Source organism: Balaenoptera physalus (genome assembly GCF_965194825.1).
Source record: "Balaenoptera physalus genome assembly, chromosome: 12".
Lineage (NCBI taxonomy): Eukaryota > Metazoa > Chordata > Mammalia > Artiodactyla > Balaenopteridae > Balaenoptera > Balaenoptera physalus.
Window position 1 is genome coordinate 69,022,403 of NC_138897.1, and position 22,953 is coordinate 69,045,355.

Genomic DNA, 22,953 nt, shown 5'->3' on the forward strand with positions numbered 1-22,953 from the left:
TGTCCTTTTTCTAGTTCCTTGACGTGTAAAGTTAGGTTGTTTATTTGAGATCTTTCTTTTTTCCTAACGTAGGCATTTATCACTATAGATGTTCTTGTTAGCACTGCTTTGCTATTTCCCATAAGTTTCGGCATGTGTGTTTTCACTTTCATTTATCTCAATATATTTTTTTATTTCCCTTTTGATTACTTCTTTGACCTATTGGTTGTTCATGAGTGTCTTGATTACATGCCACATATTTGTGAATTTTCCAGTTTTTCTCCTTTATCGATTTCTGTTTTCATATTTCTGGGGTTAGAAAAGATACTTCATATAATTTCAATTCTTAAAAATTTGCTAGGACTTGTTTTCTGACCTAACATATAATTTATCCTGTAGAATGTTCCATGCGTGCATGAGAAGAATATATATTCTGTTGGTGTTGGATGGACTGTTCTGTATATTTCTGTTAGGTCCAATGCTCTATCATTCAAGTCCAATGTTTCCTTATTGATTTTCTGTCTGGATGATTTGTCCATTGTTGAAAGTGTGATACTGAAGTCCCAATTATTGCATTGTTGTCTTTTTTATCCTTCAGATCTGTTAGCATTTGCTTAATATATTTAGGTGCTATGATGTCAGATGAATGTATAAATTGTTATATCCTCTTGATGAATTGACCTCTTCATCATAATATAATGACCTTCTTTGTCTCTTGTTACAGTTTTTGACTTAAAGTTTATTTTGTCTGATAGAAGTATAGCTACTTTTGCTCTCTTTGGAGTTCTGTGGGTATGGAATATCTTTTTACATCCCTTCCCTTTTAGCCAATGGTGTGTCCTTAAAGCTGATGTGAGTCTCTTGTAGGAAGCATATCACTGGGTTCTGTTATTTTTATCCATTTAGCCACTCTATGCCTTTTGATTGGAGAATTTGATACATTTACATTTAAAGTAATTATTGATAGGTAAGGACTTGCTAATGCCATCTTATTGTTTTCTGGTTGTTTTGTAGTTCCTTTCTTCCTGTCTTGCTTTCTTCCTGTGTGACTTGATGATTTTCTGTAGTGATGTACTTTGATTTTCTCCTCTTTACCTTGTGTGTATCCATTGTATGTTTTTTGCTTTGTGTTTACACTGAGGCATACATAAAGCATCTTATAGTATAATTCTATTTTAAGCTGATAACAACTTAGCTCTACTGCATAAGAAACTCTACCCTTCCTTCTATTTTATGTTTTTGATGTCACAATTTATGTCTTTTTATATTTTGTAACCATTAACAAATTATTGTAGCTACAGGTATTTTCAATACTTCTGTCCTTTAATGTTTATGCTAGAGTTAAGTGATTAACACACCACCATATTACAGCATTGGAGTATTCTGAATTTGACTATATATTTAACTTTACCAGTGTGTTTTATATTTTCACATATATTCATGTTACTTATTAGCATCCTTTTGTTTCAGCTTGAAGACCTCCTTTCAGCATTATTGTAAGGAAAGTCTGGTAGTGATGAACTCCCTCAGCTTTGTTTGGGAAAGTTTTTATCTCTCCTTCATTCCTGAAGGATTACTTTGCTGGATAAAGTATTCTTGGTTGGCAGTTTTGTTGTTGTTGTTGTTGTTTGTTTCAGAACTTTGAATATGTCATCCCAGTCTCTCCTGGATTTTCAGGTTCCTACTGAGAAATCTACTGATAACCTTATGGAGGCGGCCATATAAGTAACAAGATTATTTTCCTTTGCTGCTTTTGAGATTAACTCTTTCTTTGATTTTTGACAGTTTTTTTTAAATAAATTTATTTATTTACTTATTTATTTTTGGCTGCATTGGGTCTTCATTGCTGCACATGGGCTTTCTCTAGTTGCGGTGAGCAGGGGCTACTCTTCATTGCGGTGCACGGGCTTCTCATTTTGGTGGTTTCTCTTGTTGTGGAGCACAGGCTGTAGGTGCCCGGGCTTCAGTAGTTGCGGCACGCAGGCTTCAGTAGTTGTGGCTCGTGGGCTCTAGAGCACAGGCTCAGTAGTCGTGGTGCACGGGCTTAGTTGCTACCTGGCATGTGGGATCTTCCCGGACCAAGGCTCGAACCCGTGTCCCCTGCATTGGCAGGCAGATCCTTAACCACTGCGCCATCAGGGAAGCCCTTGACAGTTTTATTATAATGTGTCTTGGAGAAGACCTTTCTGAGTTGAATTTGTTTGGGGACCTATGAGCTTCATGAACTTGGGTATCTGAATTTCTCCCCACATTTGGGACGTTCTCAGCCATTATTTCTTTCAATAAGCTTTTACTTTTTTCTCTCTCTCTTCTCTTGCTGGAACTCTAATACTGCATAGATTGCTTAAGTTATTGTATTCCATAAGTCCTGTGAGCTTTCTACATTTCTTTTCATTCTTTTTTCCTTTTGCTCCTCTGAATGGATAATTTCAAATGATCTGTCATTGAGTTTACAGATTCTTTCTTCTTCTTGGTCCAGTCTGTTGTTGAAGCTCTCTATTGACTTTTTCAGTTCAATTATTGTGTTCTTCATCTCCAAAAACTCTATTTAGTTCTTTTTTGTTTTCTATCTCCAGTTGAACTTCTCATTTTGTTCCTGTATTGTTTTCCTGATTTCATTAAATTGTTTATTTGTGTTCTCTTGTATCTCTCTGTGCATCTTTAGAATAATTATTTTGAATTCTTTATCAGGCAATTTGAGTATGTCCATTTCTTTGGGGTCAGTTACTGAAAGTTTGCTGTGATCCTTTGGTGGTGTCGTGAGTGCCTGACTCTTTGTGACCCCTGTAGCCTTGCATAGGTGTCTGGTTATTCTCCCTTCTCCTTTCTTTTTTAACTGCAAATCTTCCCCCAAAGTTCTCTAAGTTTATGGCTCCCACTTTTCACTTCCCGTTACCCTCAAAACCTTGCAATATGTTTGTTCTTCCAGAAGACACTAAAGGCAGATTTCCTTTGGTTACAATGTCCAAAGACTTTTCCCTAATTACTGCCCTCCTCGGCCTCTATTTGGCTTTGGGCCCTGCTGAGAATTCTCCCTCATTTTGTCATTCTCCTTCCCTGGCTTCTGTAGCATTCAGGCTCTTGGCATCCTTCTTTGATGGCTCTTCTGATGTCTCCCTTTCAACTCCTATTCATGTTACTATGGTGGCATAAAAAATTATCCCCAAACTTAGTGGTATAAATGGCCATTTATTATGTTCATTAATTCTGTAGGTCAAGAATTAAGATGCGGAATAGCAAGGATGGTTTGTCTCTGCTCAATGATGTCTGGCCAGGCAGGAAGGCTCAACTGGAGTGATCTGAAAATTGGTCCCCCCCATGTCTGGTGTTTGATGCTGGCTGTGGCTAGGGGCCTCAGTCACTCTCCATGTAGGCCTTCTATGTGGATTCCCCATGTGGGCTAGTTTGGGCTTCCTCACAGTACTGTGGCCTGGTTTCAAGGATGAGTGTCTCCATAAAGAGTGGCCCAGGCAGAAGCTGTATCCTTTTTTTTTAGTATTTATTTATTTGGCTGCTCCGGGTCTTAGTTGAGGCATGTGGGAGGATCTTTAGTTGTGGCATGTGAACTCTTAGTTGTGGCATGCAGGATATAGTTCCCTGACCAGGCTAACCCTAACCCTCTGCATTGGGAGCATGGAGTCTTAGCCATTGGACCACCAGGGAAGTCCCAGAAGCTGTATCCTTTTAAGGATTTTGCTTCAGAAGTAATACAGCATCTCTTCTGCCATATTTTATTGGTTGGAGCAGTCACAAACCCAGATTCAAAAGGAGGGACATTCTTCAGTGAAAACATTAGGTGAAAAAAAATTATTTCTCTAAATTAAGGAGAATTTTAATGATTTCTCTGTGCACATTTATTTTTTTAACAGTATAAGATTTTGAGTAGCCCTCAAGAACATAAAATATGAATCGGTTGGTCAGCTACTTTTTCACTAAATATGTATACAGAAATCTCTAGGGTGAACACAGCTGTGGTTACAAATTCTGCAACTTAAAATTTTCTATAAGTTCAGGAAATATTCTTATATTTATTGTCAGTTTTCAAGATGAACTTATTTCTGCTATTGAGTCACTAGGTAATTGTTAGAAAGTTGATTTGTCTTTTTTCCTGAAATGAATTCTCAAAAGACATTTTTAATTGCGCAAGTCTGTTGATGACAAGTTGCTGGAGCCCCAGTTAAGGAAAATTACCAAATCTCTGAACCTTTGAGCCTTAGCCAACCATTTGCTGGAAGAAATTGACTCTGGGTGATGGAAGTGAATCAAATTATTCCAAAGGTTATGCAGGGGCAAATTCTAAGCCTCCTCCAGAGAACCAACTACTGCTATTACCCACAAGTGGACTACGACTGAAAACTCATCCAGATGCGTCTATGTACTCAGAAGAGTCTACTTGATGATATCCCCTGGGCTAAGTAACCTGGAGGCAGGTGTGTGAAAAACATTAAAGCTTGAAGGCCGTTAACAAGTCAGAAAGGGAAATGGAAAGGCAGAAAAATGGAACACAGAATGGTGAGGCTTTCTAGTATGAATGACAAACAATCAGGAATGATTGTTTATGTTATGAGTTATTTTATCATTTATAGGGATACTTTGCATTCATGGGACTGTGCCCACAGAGTAAGGATGTCAGTGTGCTTTGTAGGTGAACAGTAACATTCTTATGAGAGATATTGGGGAAAATGCTGTATTTGTATAAAATTGGCAAAATAGTCTAAAAGTTGAAGCCCTCTGAGAATTACTCACCTTATTAGTTAATAGGCAACGGTGGTCCCTGGGATTCTGGGCTTATTATCTCAGATGCAAAATTCAAAACATAGGGCATGAAAGTCTCTCTAGAATATTCTTTTCTTTTATTTATTTATTTATTTTATATATTTATTTTTAGCTGCGTTGGGTCTTTGTTGCTGCGCGTGGGCTTCCTCTAGTTGCGGTGAGCGGGGGCTACTCTTCATTGCGGTGCACAGGCTTCTCACTGTGGTGGCTTCTCTTGTTGCAGAGTTTGGGCTCTAGGCACCCAGGCTTCAGGAGTTGTGACTCATGGGCTCTGGAGTGCAGGCTCAGTAGCTGTGGCACATGGGCTTGGTTGCTCTGTGGCATGTGGGATCTTCCTGGACCAGGGCTCGAACCCATGTCCCCTGCACTGGCAGGCGGATTCTTTTTTTTTTTTTTAATTTATTTATTTAATTTATTTATTTTTGGCTGTGTTGGGTCTTCATTGCTGTGGGCTCTCTCTAGTTGTGGTGAGCGGGGGCTACTCTTCATTGCGGTGTGCAGGCTTCTCATTGCAGTGGCTTCTTTGTTCTGGAGCACGGGCTCTAGGCGTGCGGGCTTCAGTAGTTGTGGCACGCGGGCTCAGTAGTTGTGGCACACGGGCTTAGTTGCTCCGCGGCATGTGGGATCTTCCCGGACCAGGGCTTGAACCCGTGTCCCTTGCATTGGCAGGCGGATTCTTAACCACTGCACCACCAGGGAAGCCCTAGAATATTCTTGTTAACTGAGAATGCTTTTCTTATATATTCTTATATTTATTTTACCATGAGGAATTTAGCCTTAAAAAACTTAGCACCTATGGTTAAATTTTCCTGAGAGGTTAATTTCTTTCCTAAGTCTTGCTGAGAAGTAAGTGTGATATTTTGGGATATAGCTGGGGTTAGATGCCTAGGATTGGTGACTGATTTGAGGACCATTGGAGAATTCTGAGCAACAACTATTAGTATCCTGGTGGTCATGGTTGAGGAACAGTTATTACTTTGATTTTACAAATTCAATAGAAACAAAATTTCCTTTCACAGACTCCTTCCACATAGATCACATAAACTGGAAAATTGGGAAGAGCACATGACTAAAATCAGCACATAGTTAAAGCAAAAATTAAATATTTGGGTTTTACAACAACTATATTAAATTTCAATGAACTTTGCAGAGATTTTTTTCCAACAACATTTATGTTCTTATAAATTGTGTTCTTAATTTCTCCAGCTTTGCAGGGGATCATCCTTCTTTCACTATTCAGTAAGACAGCACTAATTTCCCATCCCACATCCTGTTGAAAGTCCAACACATTACACACTTTCTCAGGATTTTCAGAGAATTTGCATACTTCTGGTGGCTGCCACTCTGAGCTCTGTATATATATGTATATATCTATATACAGTATGTGTGTGTGTGGGTGGGTGTGTAGCTCTCTACATGTAGAATATATATATAGATTTTAAAAGGAACTACCCATCCATCTGTTCCTCCGTTATCATTTGGCATGTGTTCCTTGGGCAGATTAGTTGGTGGGTCATCTGACAAGGTCATATGGATTGAAAAAAATCTTTTTCTGGAGGAGATTAATGGTTTGGGGGAGGAAATCTGCAAGTAGGAAGTGCAGAAGAGACAGAAATGGCAAGAAAGTCCCAGAACCTTGTCATTACGTTAAAGGCTATGGGCATCCGAAGAGTGGCAGAAAGGCACTAACCACAGAAGAAGTGGGAACAGCCAAGAAGAAAATGCCCAGGTTTCCTTGTTTATAATTGTTTAAATTTTGCCTGCATGGTCCTGACCTGACTTTCAGAATATGGGGTGATTCCTATGAGTTACTTAAATATCTTTTAGAGTTTAACTTTGATTATCTATAGACTTTCTGACTGTATCTCTTTATATAACTTTTTTGTGGTTGTTCTAGGTATTACGTTATTTATACATAACTTATCACAGTCTACTGGTGTCAACATTTTACCAGTTTGAGTGAAGTATAGAAACCTTATTTCCCCTTCTGTTTCTTTTCCTCCCCCTTTTATATTATAATGGTCTTAAATATTTCCTCTACATATATTTAGAACCACATCAGACAGTTTCAATGTCAAACATAATTTAGAAAACTCTAGAAGAGAAGGAAAATCTATTGTATTTATCCATATTTTTACTCTTTCCATTTTTCTTCCTTCTTGATGTGACAAGATTCCTTAATTTATCATTTCCTTCTGTTTAGAGAACATTAACCATTCTTCTAGATTTACTGGTGACAAATTCTCTTAGTTTTCCTTAAATGGAGAATGTGTCAATTTTGCCTTCATTCCTGAAGGATATTTTTGCTGGATGTAGTGTTCTGGGCTGAGAGTTATTTTCTTTCAATAATTAAAAAATATTGTGCTACTCCCTTTGTCCTCTAAATTTTTCTGATTAGTAATCCTTATCATTCAAATTGTTTTTTTCCTAATATGTGAAGTATTATTTCTCTCTTGCTGCTTTCAAGACCTTCCTTCTTTTCTTTTCTTTTCTCCTCCCTCCCTCCCTTCCTCCCTTCCTTCCCCTTCCTTCCTTCCTTCTTTCCTTCCTTCCTTCCCCTCCCTTCCTTCCTTCCTTCCCCTCTCTTCCTTCCTTCCTTCCTTCCTTCCTTCCTTCCTTCCTTCCTTCCTTCATCCCTTCAGCCTTTAGTTTTTTAGAAGACTGACTGTGATATGTCTTGGGGTGGATTTCTTTAGGTTTATCTAGTTTGGGATTTGCTCTGCTTCTTGAATCTATTGGCTTATGTGTTTTGTTACATTGGGAATTTTCATCCATTATTTTTCAAGCACTTTTCAGCTCCATTTACTTTCTCCCCTTCCAGTACTTTGACATGAATTTTATTTTATTTTTTAAAAATAAATTTATTTATTTTTGGCTGCATTGGGTTTTCATTACTGTGCACGGGCTTTCTCTAGTTGTGGTGAGTGGGGGTTACTCTTTGTTGCAGTGCGTGGGCTTCTCATTGCGGTGGCTTCTCTTGTTGCAGAGCACGGGCTCTAGGCATGCGGGCTTCAGTAGTTGTGGTATGTGGGCTCAGTATTTGTGGCTCTCAGGCTCTAGAGCGCAGGCTCAGTAGTGGCGCAGGGGCTTAGTTGCTCTGTGGCATGTGGGATCTTCCCGGATCAGGTCTCAAACCCATGTCCCCTGCATTGACAGGTGGATTCTTAACCACTGCACCACCAGGGAAGTCCCTGACATGAATTTTAGATCTTTAACTATGGCCCCACAAGTCCCTGAGTCTCTGTTCGTTCATTTTCAGTCTACTTTTCCTCTCTTGTTCAGATTGGGTAATTCCTATTGTTCTATATTAAAGTTATCAGATTGTTTCTCCCATCTGTTACAATCTACTGTTGAGTTCATCCACTGAGTTTTTTAAAAATTTGGTTACTTTTCAGTTCTAAGCTATTCATTTGGTTCTTTATATCTTTTTTTTTTAATATCTTTTTTTGCTGAATTATTTTCATTTGTTTCAAGTGTGTTTGTAATTCATTGTTGAAGTATTTTATTATGACTGCTTTAATATATTTTTTAAATAATTCTAACACCTCTTAACATCTGTTGATTATCTTTTATCATTCAAGTTGAGACCTTCCTGGTTCTTGGGCTGATGAGTGATTTGAATTGAAACCTGGATATTTTGTGTATTATTTTATGTGATTTTTAAAATCTAATTTAAACCTTCTGCCTTAAGTAAGTATTGAGCTTGAATATCTGGTTTTCTCTAACACTGCCAGCAGGGGAAGAGGGGAGGCCCTGCCTCCAGGTGATGGTAGAATTCCAGGATCTTTACTTGGCTTCCACTAACCCTTGACCTAGGGAGAGCCTTCTCATTAATTCTGGGTGTGGGTGAGAGTTTTGATTTCTGATGATGCTACCCTGGTGGGTATGGGTAGAGTGTCTTGTTATTGCCCCTTACGTGGTATCCACCAACACCAGGGTATGCGGGAGGTTGCCTCATTACTGCTGGGCTGTGGTGAATGTCTACACTAGGCCTCCTTTGACACCACTCTATTGATGCTGGGTGAGGAGTAGTCCAGGTTGCCTGTGTGGTCTCCATGGACACCATTGAGGGGGAGAGGACAGAGGCTCTTTATTGCCTGGCAGGGATAAAATCTCTGGCTCTGCACTTAGCTTTGTTGGTGTGGTCACAAGTTTTTTCTGTTGTGTTTTGCTCGAGTAGCCCAGTTATTACCTAAAATTTTCCTTCTTGCTAGCCTGTCCTTTTCCTTGTCCTTTGGCTAGAGAGATCAAGTTTTGTGGGTATGTATGTGTGTGTTGGTCCTATGACCACTGGGACTTTCAAGTTGCTGGCTTCTTCAGGTCACATCTGGGAATTTGGGGGCAGAGAGAACAACCTGGGAACCCATTACTGTGTTGTTCATTGGGTCCTACAGTATCTAGTTGATTTGCTTTCTCACCACCTCTCAGAATCTTCTTATGTTTGTGTTATACATCACATCTAGGGGTTTTAGTTGTATTTAGCAGAAGGAACAGGGAAAAGTACATCTACTCTATCTTCCCAGAATGAGAACTCTATAACATACTCATTTCTATGGCACCTCACTTTTTATCTTGTAATATTTTTTCTTATGGTTTGCTTTTCTAATTCAACTACTCCTTCCTATGCTTATTGTTTACATGGTATATACTTTCCCAACCAATTTCTTTTAACATATATATGTCTGTAAATTAAAGAGATTCTCTTCTTGATAGAATATAGTTGTGTTTTACATTATATCCATTCTGATCACCTCTGCCTTTTAATTGGTATGGCCAGTCCATTAATATTTAATATAATTATTAATATGTTTTTAATCAGTATTACCATTTTAAAAATTTAGGTTCCTTCTTTTTTTTTAAGTTTTCTTTTTTTCTTTTTTTTTTTAAATTTATTTATTTATTTATTTTTGGCTGTGTTGGGTCTTCGTTTCTGTGCGAGGGCTTTCTCTAGTTGTGGCAAGTGGGGGCCACTCTTCATCGCGGTGCGCGGGCCTCTCACTGTCGCGGCCTCTCTTTGCGGAGCACAGGCTCCAGACGCGCAGGCTCAGTAGTTGTGGCTCACGGGCCTAGTTGCTCCACAGCATGTGGGATCTTCCCAGACCAGGGCTCGAACCCGTGTCCCCTGCATTAGCAGGCAGATTCTCAACCACTGCACCACCAGGGAAGCCCCTATGTTCCTTCTTTTTGTCTTCTTCCACTGCTCCTCCTTTTGTATCTTCTTTTGGATTATTGAGTATTTTTTAATGAACAACATTTTAATTTTTTAATTCACTTTTTAGCTCTCTTTGCATTATTTTTCAGTAGTTGACTTAGGGATTAAATACACATCTTTAGCTTCTCACAATATATTTAGAGTTAATGTAGTATCATTTTATGTAAAATATAGCACACTTGCAACTGTAGAAGTCCATTTACTGACCCAATCCTTTTTACTATAGCTATCCTGTATTCTATTCATATATTAGTCTCACAAGAAAATGTTATATAAGTTTTCCTCTGAACAATCATGTGTACTTTATTTTATTTTATTTAATAAATTTATTCATTTATGTATTTTTGGCTGCATTGGGTCTTTGTTGCTGTGCGTGGGCTTTCTCTAGTTGCAGTGAGTGGGGTCTACTCTTTGTTGCGGTGTGCAGGCTGCTTCTCATTGTGGTGGCTTCTCTTGTTGTGGAGCACGGGCTCTAGGTGCACGGGCTTCAGTAGTTGTGGCACGTGGGCTCAGTAGTTGTGGCTTGTGGGCTTAGTTGCTCCGTGGCATGTGGGATCTTCCCGGACCAGGGCTTGAACCTGTGTCCCCTGCACTGCCAGGCAGATTCTTAACCACTGCGCCACCAGGGAAGCCCCAGTCATGTGTATTTTAAATAAACTAAGAGAAAGTCATTATTTATATTTACTTACATATTTACATATTACAATTTCAAATGCTCTTCATTCATTCCTGAAGCAATGCACTTCCTCTGATATAATTTCCCTTTAGTCTGAAGAATTTCTTTTGGGAATTCTTATAGTGCAGTTCTGCTGTTGATAAATTCCCTTAATTTTAATTTATTTGAAAATGTCTTTGTTTTTCCTTCATTCTTAAAGAATATTTTTACTGGATATGGAATTCTGCATTGGCAGGTTTTTCTTTCAGCACTTCCAAAATGTTGTGCAACTGTCTTCCTGCTTTCATTGTTTCTGATGGTGAGTGTATTGCTGTTTGAATTATTGTTCCCCTCTGTGTAATGTGTTCTTTTATTCTGTCTCCTTTAAAGATTTTTCTCTTCTTCTTTACTTTTCAACAGTTTGACTAGGATGGCGCCTAGTTATGGTTTTCTTCATATTTCTCATTTGGGCGTGCTGAGCTTGTTGGATCTATAAATTGATGCCTTTCTCCAACTTTGCAAATTTTTTGGCTATTATTCAATTTTTTTTGTCTGCCCAATTCTCTCTTTCCTCTTCTTGTGTTATTTGGATTACCTATGCTAGACCTTTGGACATTGTGTAACAGGCTCCTAAAGCTCTATTCATTTTTTTACAACCATGTTTTTTTTTCTTTCTCTTCCTTAATTGGATGATTTCTACTGATATAGTTTCAAGTTTACAAACTCTTTTGCTGTCATCTCTACTTTACTATTGAGCCCATCTAGTGAGTTTTTAATTTTAGATTTTGCATTTTTCATTTCTGAAATTTCCATTTTTATTTTTTGAAGTTGCTATTTCTCTAGTGATATTTTCTATCTTTTCATTCATTGTGCATATATTTTCCCTTACCTCACTGAACATTGTTTTAATAACAGTTAAAACATCTTTGTTGATATTGACAACATCTGAGTCATCTCAGGGTTGTCTTCTGTTGGTTGTATTTTCCCTTGAGTAAGGATAAACTTTCCTAGTTTATATATCAACTAATTTTGAATTTGATCCTAGAAATTGTAAGTATTATGTTGGAGAGACTCTGATTTCTGTTATATTCCTCTAAGAATTTTGATGGTTTTATTTAGTATACAATTAACTTGCAGACCATTTATCACTTATAATGATGGCAGTTCAAATGCAAATTTAGTTCCTTAAGCCTTATATGCAAGCTATGTTGAGTCTGCCCTCTACATGCTTGGTTCAAGGGTCAGCCAGAGACTTGGGCAGTGCTTGTCCACAAAATTTAGGGGCTTCTCTTTTCTGGCTTATCCCCTCCATGACATGTCCCTTCACTTTCTGGCAGCTTTGGTGGCCTGGTACCTCAGGCCAGAAAGATGGTGGGCTTTACATGAGAATTTTAATCACCCTGCATCACACTGAGACTGTCACCCCTCAGCTCAAAACTAAAGAAATGCAGACTCACCTATGTCTGTCCCTTCCTTCAAGATTCAACTCCTCTCCAAAACTTTCCTGCTTTTGTTCACTTTTCAGAGCCTCAGATATTTAAAATTGTGTCCAGACTTTATACTTATCTGCTAAAGGGTTTGTTTCTAGGAGGCTGCTCCAGCATACCTACAGTGGAAGCCAAAGCTTTGTTTAACTATTTCTTAAGATGTTCAAGAAGGTTCTCTGCAAAAAATTTGGTCACAACATAAGATTAAGAATTGGTAACTTAACCTCTCAGATCCCTGTTTAATTATCTGAAATGTTAGAAATAATAACAGTAAATAGCCATGCTGTCATTTAACTATCTACTCGTCAACAAATGTGTTGTCTTTTGTGCAAGTGCTTTAAATGCATTGTCTCATCAAGTCCTCACTGGATCATTATGTAGGCATGGCGTACTGTTATAGAGGTGGAGTCATTAGCCCAGTTTATAGATGAGAGAAAGGGCTTCAAAGAGCTTGAGTATTTTCCCCAGGCATGAATCCAGCTCTTTCTGACTCCAGAACTTGAACTTTTAAGCTCTAATCAATGTGCCTGCTAGGACTATTCTTAGGAGTAGAAACTAGTGAAAACCATACAAAAAAATCTGTGAATGTAGAGCTGTAGTGATGATGTGCCATGGAAATACTTAGAAGGATGCAAATAGTTATCAGGAAAGCACTCAGGATTCCTAGAAGTAGCTATTTTTCTTTGCCATGGTTATGTGGAAGTGCTTTAGTCATGATGCTGAAAGTATGATTTTTAGACCTAAATTCTTGCTAATTGTTATGATGAGTTTAGAGATGGGCTTTTTGATTAGGAGTATTTTTACATATGTGGAGTTAGAGATTAAGAGAGCAGGGGAAGTGGACGAAGGAAAGGCCCTTTATAGTGAGAGAATCAGAAGAGAAAGCACTAAGTTAAGCAGCAGCATTTTTACACTGTGGTCAAAAGGGTCTGCCCACTTGTCTGACACTGGAGTAATATTATTAATAATAATAATAACAATAATAGTAAACACTAACTTTTATTAAGCATTTAGCTTAATACACTGAGTGCTCCAAGCATTGTGCTGAACTTTTATTTTTTAATTTATTTCTCACAAAATTCTGTGAGGCAGGTAATACTCTGGTCCCTATATAACTGGTGGAATTATGGACTCTTATTGAAGTTAAATATCTTGTCCAAGGTTACATAAATAGCACACATGGAGCTGGGATTTGAACTCAATGACGTGAATTTTGAATCATTCTCTTACCTCTCATGACTGTGCTTTTCTGTCTGTAAAAGGAAGTTCTTGCCACTTCTAGACATATTCTATGAATTTATTTGATCAACATTTTAGCTTTATTGGTATTGGGACAATTTTCAATGTGTCCAACACTCTTGGGTTGGATATCATCGAAGAGTCAGGAGAAAGGGAGCAGGAGAAAAGTTTCAGTGCTCTTCAGCAAGGGCTGCAAGGGGTCCTGCTTAAAGTCTATATGACATCACAGTCTTGTTCAACAAACTCCAGACTGCTAGAACCTGTAGAAAATTGAAAAGGATTAAGTAGGGACAGATAAAATGAAGACTTTTAACAGATTTTAAGCTCATGGGATTTGTTATCTCAGATATAGTATAACTTCTACTGACATAAAACTTTCTTAAAAAATTAAATTAGGTACATTTATTAATATGCTAATGGAAGCAAGAGACACTCACTGTTCTGAAGGGTATTCTTAATCTTTTGTGGGTCCTCCTGCCCTCTGCCCTCCTTATTTTCAGAATTCTGAGGAACATGGTCAAAGTCTGACCTGAGACATTAGGGGATGTGACAAAAGATGTGCTTTCACTGCACGGGAGTATATAGGTATTTAGAGGCTCTTAACATACTATCAAAAATTTTAATTGTAATACAGACTACACTTATGTGGATAAAGAAACATATATATAGGGCTTCCCTGGTGGTGCAGTGGTTAAGAATCCACCTGCCAACACAGGGGACATGGGTTCGAGCCCTGGTCCGGGAAGATCCTACATGCCGCGGAGCAACTAAGCCCGCAAGCCGCAACTACTGAAGCCCGCGCGCCCGGAGCCCGTGCTCCACAACAAGAGAAGCCTCCACAATGAGAAGCCCACGCACTGCAACGAAGAGTAGCCCCCACTTGCTGCAACTAGAGAAAGCCCATGTGCAGCAACAAAGACCCAACACAGCCAAAAATAAATAAAAATAAATTAAAAGAAAAAGAAACATATATGTAGATTTGCAAAGAGGAGTAACTGGATTCTTTTCTCAGCAATACTTTGCAAATAATAGATCTTAAATATACAACACATGTTGGCAAAATAAATAACAGTTGTTTGCTGTTTCTTCAATGATCATATTGTAATGTCAACGGGAGATTGTCACCCTGAGTGTGAGAATTTCTAGCTACAAACTGTTGCATGTGTAGCAAATAGGGATCTGCACAAAATAGATTTTAAAAATCGCTAAATATACGTAAAGGAGTAGCCAACTAAATATTCCATGTATAATTTCTTCTCCTTTATTTTAAAGGGAATATTTATGGAACCCACATATCTGTTTATTTTTTTGGCTGCAGTGCACAGCTTGCAGGATCTTACTTGCCAGACCAGGGATCAAACCTAGGCCCTGGCAGTGAAAGCCCTGAGTCCTAACCACTAGACCGCCAGGGAATGCCCTCAAAACCACATATCTTGAATCTGTATTTTTTGGTACTGTTCTCATTTTTCATAAAATTCACTAGAGGTCATTCATGAAATATAAATTAAATTATATCATTATAGGTAATTTCAAATATGTAAAAGTATAATTCACAATAAGTTGTTTGTCAAACAATATATTTTAGCTTTGTAAATATGACCATGGTTGGTATAATACATATCAATCTTCATTTGAAGTTTGCAAAGATAGCCCAACTGTTAAAAATCTATTAATGTGGTATACCACATTAAGAAATTAAAGGAGGAAAAACTGATCATCTGATAGATGCTGAAAAAGCATTAAATAAAATTCAACATTGATTAGTGATTAAAAATTACCGTTAAGAAACTAGGCAGAAAAAGAACATTATTAACTTGATGAAAGGTAATTTTCAAAAACTTATTGGTGACATTTTATAAAGCATTTCTATTAAAGTGAAGAAAAGCGTAAGGAATCCCTCAGTCTTTGCTTCTTTTTGCCTTTGTCCTGGAGGTTCTGCCAGAGAAATAAGAGGAGAAAAAGGGTATCATCATTCATTTGGTGAGGGGGAAGGACCAAAGAAGGATTTCTAGAGAATGGAGGACCAGAAGACACACTGTGGGTTTCACCGTCAAGCTGTGTCACAGGCTTTCTGGACACCTGCCCGCAGCTGCCTTCCCTTTAACTCTGTGCTTTTTCTCTTCTGCTTCTTAAGCTCCTGTCCCTCCCCACACCTAATATCCAACCCATCACCCAGCCAGCAGTCCTGTTTGTGGCTGGCTTCTCCTTTCAGCAGCTCAGGGAAAACTCCGAGGGCCAAGAACTGCCTCTTCCCGAGACGCCGTCCCTCACTGTGGATCCTGAGCAGCTCAGCTCCATGCACCTGCAGACCTGGCCTCTTTCTCTCTTCCATCTCAGCAAGGACTTAGGATCAGAATTTGATTCCTCTTTAAGCTTTATCTTTAGCTATTAAAAACAGATGAACTTGCAATTTTTGCTTCCTTTACCCTACTTGGGATGTCACTTTTCGATATCTGGCATCTTTCCTGTGGCTGATGGTAGGATGAAGTTCTCCAGTGATGGTATCTGCCTCTCAGACTCATCTGTGGAATGAGTTTAAGTGTTTTTCATCACTCTCTGGCTTGGGTCTCAATAATAGCACTGTCTTGAAGTATTGTTTTGGTCTTGGTTTCCCCCATAGTCCAAAAACATGGTGAACACACACACTCTCTACTTAGTCCACAAAATGCATATTGGGGCTTGGGACGTCTTTTCATTTACTTCTATGTTTGGACAGATACACAAGGATTGATTATATCTTCTACAAACTTCACAATTTTCCTCTGACCTTTATTTATTCCTACATAGGAACCAAATGGATTAAATTTTTATTTCCTCCTTTGAAATTTATGCTTCTAAAGCATGAGGAGTTTTAACCAGGAAAATACTTTAAGGCCAGTGGGATAGTGAGTTAGCAAAGAAGACTAACAGAGAAGGTTTCTTTATTATTGGAAACTCAACGCTGGTTATTTGACGTTTATAATGTGCATCCTGCCTGCTTCCAGAAAGATCTGAGATGGCATACAATAAAGCAGGCAGGCAGAAGGGAAAGCAGGCGAGCAGGGATTCTGTGTGGCAGTGTGGGACAGGCAAATTCAGCTGCAGCAACTTAATGGCACCTTTGGCTTACAAAGGCCCTGTAGTTTATACACTGAGTACTTGTCCTAGTACTTTGGAAAGGCCACCCCAGTGATAGGCTAGCTAGATATCTATAGAAGAACAACTTTTTCCTCAGCCCAGAGTTCTCATATGTGTATTGCTGTATGTGCTTTGTATCCTGTCCTTCTTTTTAGTAAATATTTTGTCTCTCTAGCTATAGAAGTTGTACCTACAGCAAGGCTGTTCACATGGAACTGAGCTATTATAACACAAGTCAGTGGGATTCTCCTCGTGTGCTTTAGGGAAGGAAAGGACAGTTGGAGCATTAGTATTGTTGGTATGTCACGTTACTCTGTCCCTTGACAGTATTTCCACATGGCTCCTAAAATCAGGGGCCAATAATTCTACTGGTACCTGTTGCAGAAGGTCATCTTTTTGAATGCGTCCCTGAGCTCTGGGCTCCGGAAGGCATATATGAAGGGGTCAATGACGGCATTACACATGATCAACACACCGTTCACCTGGAAGAGGGACATGTAGCAGGCACAGTAGGGGTCAGCCGGGCAGAATGTCATCAAGAGGACATGAAGGACAAAGGGTGCCCAACAGAAAATGAAGACCCCGAGCAGAACAGTCAGTGTGACAGCCCCTCTCATGTTGGCTCTGGGAAGTGTGGAGGTCCTCCTGGCGTGGGAGCGGGCCAGCAGGAACATGTGCAGGTAGAGGCAGAGGATGAAGGCCAGCATCAGTGGGAACAGCGCTGTGAAGGCGATCACCGTGGGGACGTGATGGGAAAAGGTCACGATGGTGATACTGCTGCCCATACAGCACGTCCAGATGACCATCAGGACGACAAGGGCACGGCGTGGGGTCACGATGCGATGGTACCTCAGAGCGTGGAAGATTGTGATGTAGCGGTCAGCGGCGATCACAGACAGGCTGCAAATGGAGCCAAGGAGGGAGAGGATGAACAGGGAGTCCACCACGTCATCTGCTGTGGTTTCAAAACTGCCTTGAGGCTTGAGGTAACCCATGTTTCTGAACATGATCAGGATGTTTTCCAAGATCTTGTACAGGCTGCCCAGCATATCGGAAATAGCCAAGCTGCAGATGAAAAAGTACATGGGTGACTGAAGATTCTTATTCTTGATCACAGTCAGAAGGACCATCAGATTCTCCAAAACCCCAACAATGGATATTGTGAAAAATATCTCTTCTGGCAAAACCACAGGAGGACAGTCTGAATTATTTCTTGCTGTACTGTTGATGCTTTCATACAGGTTGATAATGTGTTTCATCTCTCCTGCGTGTGGTTAAGACAGGGATGTTACTGGGACTTGACAGAAAACTTGATTGATTCTTCAGAATCTTTTCTTCTTTGTAGTTCTTGCTGAAGATCTGAGGTAAAAACCACACAGCCACCTAAAAAAGTGTATGTAGGAATATCAGTTGCAAAATAGATCAAAAAATAAAAACAAGCCATGTTAGCTTTGAGGAAGCTCTATTGCCTCTGCAAAATATAATGGTGGAATATTTAAATAAAACAATTTACTGGACCCTCATCTTTTTAAAAATCTTTCCTAAATATATTTTTATTTTTAATTGAAGTAGAGTTGATTTACAATGTTTTGTTAGTTTCAGGTGTACAGCAAAATGATTCAGTTATGTATATGTTTGTGTATATATATATTATTTTTCAGATTCTTTTGTTTATTTTATATATAGTAACATATACCTGTTAATCCCAAACTCCTTTTATTCCTCCCCACTTTCCCCTTTGGTCACCGTAAGTTTCTTTTCTATGTCTGTGAGCCTGTTTCTGTTTTGTAAGTTCATTTATATCATGTTTTTAGATTCCACATATAAATGATATCATATTTGTCTTCCTCTGTCTGACTTACTTCACTTTGTATGATAATCTCTAGTTCCATCCACATTGCCGCAGATTACATTATTTCATTCTTTTTTATGGCTGAGTAATATTCCATTGTATATATATACCACATCCTTTTTATCCATTCATCTGTTGATGGACACTTAGGTTGCTTCCATGTCTTGGCTATTATAAATAGTGCTGCTATGAATATTGGGGTGCATGTATCTTTTTGAATGAGAGCTTTCATCTTTTCCAGATATATGCGCAGGAGTGGGACTGCTGGATCATATGGCAACTCTATTTTTAGTTTTTAAAGGAACCTCCATACTGTTCTCCATAGTGGCTGCACCAATTCCCACCAACAGTGTAGGAGGGTTCCCTTTCCTCCACACCCTCTCCAACATTTATTATTTGTAGACTTTTTTTTTTTTTGGCTATGTTGGGTCTTTGTTTCTGTGCGAGGGCTTTCTCTAGTTGTGGCGAGCAGGGGCCACTCTTCATCGCTGTACGCGGGCCACTCACTGTCGCGGCCTCTCTTGTTGTGGAGCACAGGCTCCAGACGCACAGGCTCAGTAGTTGTGGCTCATGGGCCTCATTGCTCCGCAGCATGTGGGATCTTCCCAGACCAGGGCTCAAACCCGTGTCCCCTGCATTGGCAGGCAGATTCTCAACCACTGCGCCACCAGGGAAGTCTGGTAGACTTTTTAATGATGGCCATTCTGACTGGTGTAAGGTGATACCTCATTGTAGTTTTGGTTTGCATTTCTCTAATAATTAGTGACGATGAACACTTTTTCATGTGTCTGTTGGCCATCTGTATGTCTCCTTTGGAGGAATATCTATTTAGGCCTTCTGCCTATTTTTTGATTCAGTTGTTTGGGGTTTTTTTTGCTATTTAGTTGTATGAACTGTTCAGGGTTTTTTTTTTTCTTTTTTTTTTTTTGGCTGCGTTGGGTCTTCGTTGCTGCACATGGGCTTTCTCTAGTTGTGGCGAGCGGGGGCTACTCTTCACTGTGGTGCGCAGGCTTCTCATTGCAGTGGCTTCTCTTGTTACAGAGCATGGGCTCTAGGGCGCGAGGGCTTCAGTAGTTGTGGTGCACGGGCTTAGTTGCTCCATGGCATGTGGGATCTTCCCAGACCAGGGCTTAAACCTGTGTCTCCTTCATTGGCAGGCAGATTCTTAACCACTGCGCCACCAGGGAAGCCCTGTTCGTATATTTTTGAAATTAAGCCCTTGTTGGTCATATTGTTTGCAAGTATTTTCTCCCATTCTCTAGGTTGTCTTTTCATTTCGTTTATGGTTTCCTTTGCTGTGCAAAAGCTTGTAAGTTTAATTAGGTCCCATTTGTTTATTTTTGCTTTTATTTCTTTTGCCTTAGGAGACTGATCTAAGAAAGCATTGCTAAATTTATGTCAGACAATGTTTTGCCTATGTTCTCTTCTAGGAGTTTTATGGTGTCATGTCTTATATTTAAGTCTTTAAGCCTTTTTGAGTTTATTTTAGCAAGTGGTGTGAAGGTGTGTTCTAACTTCATTGATTTACATGCAGCTGTCCAGCTTTTCCAACACCACTTGCTAAAGAGACTGTCCTTTCTCCACTGTTTTCTTGCCTCCTTTGTCAAAGATTAATTGACTGTAGGTGTGTGGGTTTATTTCTGGACTCTCTATTCTGTTCCATGGATTCATATATCTGTTTTTGTGCCAATACCACATTTTTGATTACTGTAGCTTTATAGTATTGTCTGAAGTCTGGGAGCGTTATGCCTTAAGATTTGTTCTTTTTCCTCAGGGTTGCTTTGGCAATTCTGGGTCTTTTGGGGTTCCATATAAATTTTAGGAATATTTCTCTATTTCAGTGAAAAATGTCATGGGTAATTTGATAGGGATTACATTAAATCTGTAGATTGCTTTGGGTAGTATGGCCATTTTAACAATACTAATTCTTCCAATTCAGGAGCATGGGATATCTTTCTATTTCTTTGAATCATCTTTAGTTTCCTTTATCAATGTTTTATAGTTCTCAGCTTGTAAGTCTTTCACCTCCTTGGTCAGGTTTAGTCCTAGGTATTTTATTTTATTTTATTTTATTTTATTTTGGACACATATTTAAAAGGAATTTTTTAAAGTTTCTCTTTCTGATATTTCATTGTTAGTGTAAAGAAATGCAACAGATTTCTGTTTGTTAATCTTGTATCCTGCTACCTTGCTGAATTCACTTATCAGTTCTAATAGTTTTGTGTGGAGTATTTAAGGTTTTCTTTACAGAGTATCATGTCATCTGCATATAATGACAATTTTACCTCTTCCCTTCCAATTTGGATATTTTTAATTTCTTTTTCTTGTCTAATTGTTGTGGCTAGGATTTCCAATACTATGTTGAATAGGAGTGGTGAGAGTGAGCATCTTTGTCTTGTTCCATAATTTGGTGGGAAGGCTTTCAGCTTTTCACCATTGAGTATTATGTTGGCTGTGGGTTTGTCATAAATAGCTTTTATTATGTTGAGGTATGTACCCTCTATACCCACTTTGGCAAGTTTTTCTCATGAATGGATGTTGAATTTTATCAAATGCCTTTTCTGCATCTATTGAGATGATCATGTGGTTTTTGTCTTTTGTTGATGTGATGTATCACATTAATTGACTTGTGTGTGTTGAGCCATCCTTGTGACCCTTGGGATGAATCCAACTTGATTGTGGTGTATGATCCTTTTTATGTGTTGTTGGATTTGGTTTGCTAATATTTTGTTGAAGATTTTTGCATCTATATTCATCAAAGATATTGGCTTGTAATTTTCTTTTTTGGTAGTCTCTTTGTCTGGTTTTGGTATCAGGGTGATGGTGGCTTCATAGAATGACTTTGGGAGGGTGCCCTCCTCTTCAGTCTTTTGGAAGAGTTTGACAAGGATCAGCATAAGTTCTTCTTTGTTTGTTTGGTAGGCTTCCCCAGTGAAGCCATCTGGTTCTGGACTTTTGTTTACAGGGAGTTTTTTTTTTAATTACAGATTTTATTTCACTTCTAGTTATTGGTCTGTTCAAATTATCTATTTCTTTTTTTTTTTTTTTTTTTTTTCAAATTATCTATTTCTTGATTCAGTTTTGGTGGGCTGTGTGTTTCTAGAAACTTGTCCATTTCTTCTAGGTTGTCCAATTTTTTGGCATATAACTGTTAACAGTATTCTTTTTTGTTTTTTTGTATTTCTGCCATATTTGTTGTTATTTCTCCTCTTTCATTTGTTATCTTGTTTATTTGGGTCCACTCTTTTCTTCTTGGTGAGCCTGGCCAGAGGCTTGTCAATTTTGTTTATCTTTTCAAAAAACCACCTCTTGGTTTTATTGATCTTTTCTGTTTTTTTGATCTCTGTTTTATTTATTTCCTCTCCAATATTTATTATTTCATTTCTTCTGCTGACTTTGGGTTTTGTTTGTTCTTCTTTTCCTAATTCTTTTAGGTGGTCATTTAAGGTGTTTATTTTAGATTTTTATTGTTTTTTGAGGAAGGCCTGTATTGCTATGAACTTCCCTCTTAGGACGGCTTTTGCTGCATCCCATAGATTTGGCATGGTTGTGTTTCCATTATCATTTGTCTCAAGGTATTTTTTTATTTCCTCTTTGATTTCATCATTGACCCATTGGTTTTTTGGTAGCATGTTGTTTAGTCTCCATGTAATTTTTTTTCCTCATTTCTCTTTCTGTGGTTGATTTCTAGTTTCATGCTGTTGTGGTCAGAAAAGATGCTTGAAACAATTTCTAGCCTCTTAAATTTGTTGAGGCTTTTTTGTGTCCTAGTATGTCATCTATCCTAGAGAATGTTCCATGTGCACTTGAAAAGAATGTGTATTATGGTTGTTTATTGTTTTTGTTTTTGTTTTTTGGATGTAGTGTCCTGAAGATGTCAATTAAGTCTAACTGTTCTATTGTATCCTTTAGGATCTCTGTTGCCTTATTGATTTTCTGACTGGAAGATCTGTCCATTGATGTCAGTGGGGTGTTAAAGTCTCCTACTATTATTGTATTCCCATCAGTTCCTCCCTTTGTCTGTTAGTATTTTATGTATTTAAGTGCTTCTATATTGGGTGTATATATGTTAATGAGTGTAATATCCTCTTCTTGTATTGATCCTTTTATTATTATATAGTTGGACCCTCATCTTAACTGCTCTGTGAAAATATATGTAGTGGAATTTTGAGCCTAGAGATAAAGATTATCCTGTGTCTCTCCCCTTTCCCTCCTTATCTTTCTCCTGAATCCAATTGCATGTAAAGTGGGTTAGAACAAGTAAAGAAGTAAAGATTCAGAACAGGAAAGCACATGGTCACCCTTCCTCAACTTGGAGGTGGTGGTGGGTTCCATGAATTGACAGGATGTTTAGGTCCTTTCTTTCCACTGCTTGTCTTTCTGGGTCACTGCCTCACCCTACAGCTTATGGAAAAGGCAAAGAAGTTGATGTACTATTCCCATAGTTGATGGTGTAATATGTGTTTTCACTTCTGTTTCAAAGGGAGAACTCACAGATTTCAGTTCCATATTTTAGGGTAAAAATGTATTTGATTTGATAATACTGTTTATAAATTTGTTTTCTAATTTGGTGGAGCCATAGACTACTATGGATGCTCAAATACTATTAAGAAACTACCCCAGGGCTTCCCTGGTG

The 22,953-nt window shown here is 38.6% G+C and overlaps 1 protein-coding gene across 1 annotated transcript; it reads right to left on the reverse strand.

Annotated features, from left to right (window-relative positions):
* Positions 1-13,854: 13,854 nt before the first annotated feature.
* On the reverse strand, positions 13,855-21,357 carry MC2R (melanocortin 2 receptor). The gene has a single exon (XM_082415864.1). It carries the CDS (start codon positions 17,722-17,724, stop codon positions 16,831-16,833), a length of 894 nt encoding a protein of 297 aa, XP_082271990.1. The 5' UTR covers positions 17,725-21,357; the 3' UTR covers positions 13,855-16,830.
* Positions 21,358-22,953: the final 1,596 nt, after the last annotated feature.